The sequence below is a fragment of the Gossypium hirsutum genome, chromosome A08, assembly GCF_007990345.1.
Source record: "Gossypium hirsutum isolate 1008001.06 chromosome A08, Gossypium_hirsutum_v2.1, whole genome shotgun sequence".
In the NCBI taxonomy this organism is placed as follows: Eukaryota; Viridiplantae; Streptophyta; class Magnoliopsida; order Malvales; family Malvaceae; genus Gossypium; species Gossypium hirsutum.
The window spans coordinates 42,554,349-42,558,754 of record NC_053431.1 but is presented as its reverse complement, the minus strand read 5'-3'; the positions used below and the strand labels follow the sequence as shown (position 1 = coordinate 42,558,754).

At 33.9% G+C, this 4,406-nt stretch overlaps 1 protein-coding gene across 1 annotated transcript; it reads right to left on the bottom strand.

Annotated features, from left to right (window-relative positions):
* Positions 1–1,289: 1,289 nt before the first annotated feature.
* On the bottom strand, positions 1,290–3,979 carry LOC107898765 (heparanase-like protein 3). The gene is made up of 9 exons (XM_016824307.2): positions 3,581–3,979; positions 3,362–3,398; positions 3,102–3,285; positions 2,863–3,011; positions 2,548–2,778; positions 2,271–2,460; positions 2,057–2,182; positions 1,834–1,933; positions 1,290–1,752 (listed from the first exon to the last, which is right to left on the bottom strand). Exons 1-9 carry the CDS (start codon positions 3,806–3,808, stop codon positions 1,357–1,359), a joined length of 1,641 nt encoding a protein of 546 aa, XP_016679796.1. The 5' UTR covers positions 3,809–3,979; the 3' UTR covers positions 1,290–1,356.
* Positions 3,980–4,406: the final 427 nt, after the last annotated feature.

Here is a 4,406-nt window from a genome sequence, read left to right as displayed (position 1 = left end):
ATATTATTTGAGGTTACTTTAATCTTTTTATTTTAATAAAAATCAATTAAAGTATGCGGGATTTAGACTTACACCAATCAAATTAATAATTCTTTAAATTTACCACTTTAACTAAAGTTTCATTCCAACTCTTTTCATATGTTTTTATTTTAATATGCATAATTTATTATCTACATTTGTTGTATATATCATATTGAGTTGATTCCATAAGTTAACTCGATGATAAATAATTTAATCTAATTTTTTTAAATTTTAATATTGTATATATGAATGTGTTATTATTAATTAATATCAAACTATAAATTTATTTATTTATTATATATTATTTTTAAACATACATTTGTATTCTAATTTTGTGATTTCTACACGCAGACATGTAAAAACTTTCTTAAAAATATCAATCTAAAACATTACTATAGTGAGTATCGTTTTTCTTATATTTAGTTTAATTAATTAAAATAAATTAATATTAATAAGTGCTTACATTGCACCCTTAAAAAATTTGTTTTTCCAACTTTTTTTTGCATCATCGGCTTACAATTAAGAATGCAAAAACTTTTCAACTGTAAGATGGTATAAAAGCTTCATATTTATTTATCCAGAAGAAGAAAAAAAAAAGCTTCATATTGAGTAAGAATGTGAATTTTGCTGGAAATTGGAATGCCGAATTTCATAGATTCATGGAACATTACAATTGAAGATCTTGAAAGTAGAAAGCACATGGACTGTCATCTGCCCTTGTTGCAATCTGGATTTTTTATGCATCTACTTCATCCACAGGTCCAGTGTAGGATGTATATTCTGTTAGACAGACTCTTATGTTAATTTGGTACAAGCATATTAATATTCAACTAACCAAACAAAATGCTTCCTGTTTAATGGAACTATCACAACATTCTCCTTCAATTAAACTGCAAAAACTGTTCCTTATCTACAGTGTTCAAGTTTTTGTTGGTCATGGTTTATTTGTTTGAAAATATATTGCATGCTTTCTTTTCTTCTGACAAATCATAATTTTTTGATATACCAAAGAAGGGCAACAGTTAGAACAAGCCTGTCAAAGGATACAATTTTTTGCAGGTTAATACCCCCAGAATTTCTCTCTTTTTGCTAGCTGCATCATGGTAAGGTTGTTTTGTTTCTCATGCATTAGTTTTATCACATATTTATGTCCAATATTTTCTAAAATTTCACATATTCATATCCAAAAAAGGTGTGCTACATTATATTCTTCACTATGGGGAAAAAAAAAGAATGAAATGTTTGTAGAAAAAAAAAAGAATGAAATGTTTGTAATATGTTCTATTTCTTATTTGATCAATCACTAAAAGGAACCATTGTTAGTTCCTTGTAGCTCTAGGGCTGTACCTTGCAAGCAGGGACAGTAACATCAGGCATGTGAGTAAAGACAATGGATAAAGGAGCAACCATTATTGGCTTTGCTGATTTTACATGTAAAGGCTCCAGATGAGGTATGATCCCAGATGAATTTACACTTAAAATGTTTCCATTAAGTAGAATGCTTTGACTCTGTAAATTCCCACCTTTTGCTGTTAGATGGTATTCCTCTCTTCTTATTTTACCATCAATGCCTTGAGGCAGCTTGATTATTGTTGTTTTATGAATTTTGTGCTTATGGTGTGAAATCCGAGACCGGTGCTTGTGTTGCAAGCTCATTGTACTATTGAATGCGAGCTTTGCCCGGACGGTAGTGCTATTGTTGAGGTTGATCAAAAGTAGTGTGATGCCTTTCTGCAAGATAGGAAACTTTGATCAAAGTCCAAGAAAGGGAGGATTAACAATGCTTGATAATTGCATATGAGATGAACTTACTGATTGTTTTGCACAGTGAGTGTAGGAGCGGATCTTGTCTGTCCCGGTGAAGCTTGTCGAAAGAACATTTCTTCCCATTAGCCGGTGCCAAAGAAGTGCACTGCAATGGAGAAAGCAGAGTATCATGCAAGTTAGACTTAGATAAATGAAAGCTTATTTTGAAGTAATAGGTCTAATTCAAATCCTGCAAGTTCATAATGAAAGAATTTCAAATAGCAATTACCTGTAGTAGTCTGGATTTGGTTCAAAGTTGGTGGTGTTTAGTAAACCATAATTTCCACCAACCAGTGACTGTCTGCAATACGTTTTCGTATCATACTTAGATGCCATGCCGAGTTGATCTAAATACCTGCAATTCATGTCCCAGGAAAAATGAATCAGAAATCTATCAGACAGAAAGGCCTAAGCTTCGGGATAGCAAGGTATTGCGACGTTACCAGAAACTGAACACAAATGCATTTGTGACAAGATTATGGCCACTGTTGTAAGCTCCTCCAGCCTCACCCACCCAGGCAGCTGCTGAAGTTGTAGAATTCTTGATGATGTTATGAAGGCCACTGAATGTTCCGGACACACCCTCAAGAATGGATGGATCGAGAATCTTTTCAACAAGATGGTCATCAACTCCTACACAGAGAAACACACGATTGTCAAGTTCAAACCTTCTTTCATGTCCTAAGCTCCTATACTGGATTATGCACATAGGAACCATACCTGGTCCAAGGTTGTATATGTGGTGAGTGACAACATCTAGGGACTTGGTTGTCTTATCAATGTATTCCGTGAACCAATCCAAGTCATAGAACCCTCCCGGTGTAATAATTAACGGCTTCAAATCAACATTCTGGTATATCTTCTGCACTATACTTTGCAGAGCCGCTGTGTCAGCCGCATACTGGTCTGCAGAGACACGAGTTCCGACCCCGCTTCCGCACAATTCATTTCCTGACAAGCGAAAGATAACAAAAATAATGTGTTTCGGTCGATACATTATCTAGAATTCAGATATATCATGTATAGTTCTTTTACCTAACTCCCAACCGTGAATGGTATAGTTCTTGTCAACAGTGTATTGCATAAAAGATTCGGCATTGGTGTAGTTCCAAGCACCTACGGCTGAACCATCAGGGGCTATAGTTCGACCAGCAAGTGCATTTAATCCAAAAATAACCTTAGCTCTGAATAATAAAACAGTTGAATTAAATTAATGGTGGAATTAAGAATTCATAATGTTGAAGCTCAAGGAAAATTGAAAATGGTGTTTATACCCTGCTTTTTGAAAGAAGGAATTAAGGTCATCCCATCTATTCATTGGCAAACATCCTTGTGTAAAACCAAACATCTCAGAAGTGTTTTTGACAAATGAAGTGCAGGGTAGTTGATTGTCATCAGTGTCATATATGACTTTGTCCTGTAATGTGCCGCCCAACCTAATCTTCAATGGTGAAAAAGCTGAAAAATATAGGGACTGGTAAATAAATAAAATAGAATAATTGAGATGGATTTTTATGGGAAAGAATTGCCTTACCTTTAACGGCATTCAAGAATAAGTTTTTATTAAGATCCTGCAAAAAAAAAAAGAAAAGAAAAGGAAGATGAAACAACATCTCAGCCAAAACCACTTTTAAACTGGGAAAATATGCTTTTTCCAGATTGAAACAGAAATACCCTCTCAAAAGTGTGAAAAGACCCATTATGTTCATTATGAAAATCATTGTCAAACAACAAAGAAAAGAAGAAGAAAAACCAGATTGAGAAGCCCAGCAAGGCCCCAACTGCATGTCCCATAATCACATTTCTCAGGAGGCCACCAATCCAAAGTAGCACAAATGAAATCATCATCTATTCTACCAATCGGAGCTTTTCCATCAATGAAAACAGTCCCTTCAGCACTTGCATCAGCTTGTGAACTTACAAAACTCAAGCTGTAGAAGTTTAACAAACAAATAAAACAAACCCAGAAACAAAAACCCATCTTTGGATTCAACTCAGAAAGAAGAAAAAATGTTTAGATCTTCAATGTTCTGAAAATGGAGCTGAAGATATATTAAGTTCCCATAGGAGGCAAAAGTAAAAGATTTAACTTTTTTTCTTTAATAAAAAGGGGGACAGTAATTAAAACTCTGCTCAAAAAGTGAAAATAAAAGCAGAAAGAGGAGGATATTAAATATATGTATATATATATATAAAAGGTTTTTATGGAAATGGGGAAAATCAAGTTAAGCTTCTTTCCATGTTCGTTTAATTAAGTTAGCAGTTTAGAATAAAGTGAAGGGTTAGTTGCATAAAGTGGGACCATTATGGGCTGTTGTTCCCTTTCATCTTTGCACTCCCTTAAGGAAAACAGCAAAGATTTCTTTTTTATTTATTTTGTTTTTTGAACCTATCAAACAAAACTGAATCTAAAGGTTGTGGGATCCACTGTTTTGTAAGAACCTTGAAAGCATGAAGAACGTCAAAGCCGCAAACCCTCGGTTTTGTTAAAATATGTAGTTACTCCCTGTACTTTGTCAAATTTTGAGATTTAGTCCCTAAGCTAAAAATTAACTCTTTTTTTAGAAAAAAATCAGTCC

What these genes read in the sequence shown, in the direction of transcription:
- LOC107898765 (XM_016824307.2), bottom strand. Translation starts at nt 3,808, where the DNA reads ATGGGTTTTTGTTTCTGGGTTTGTTTTATTTGTTTGTTAAACTTCTAC. An exon ending in TCCTTCTTTCAAAAAGCAGG is followed by an intron (nt 3,012 to 3,101) that starts GTATAAACACCA and finishes TTTATTATTCAG; the next exon opens with AGCTAAGGTTATTTTTGGAT. An exon ending in CTCACTGTGCAAAACAATCA is followed by an intron (nt 1,753 to 1,833) that starts GTAAGTTCATCT and finishes CCTATCTTGCAG; the next exon opens with AAAGGCATCACACTACTTTT.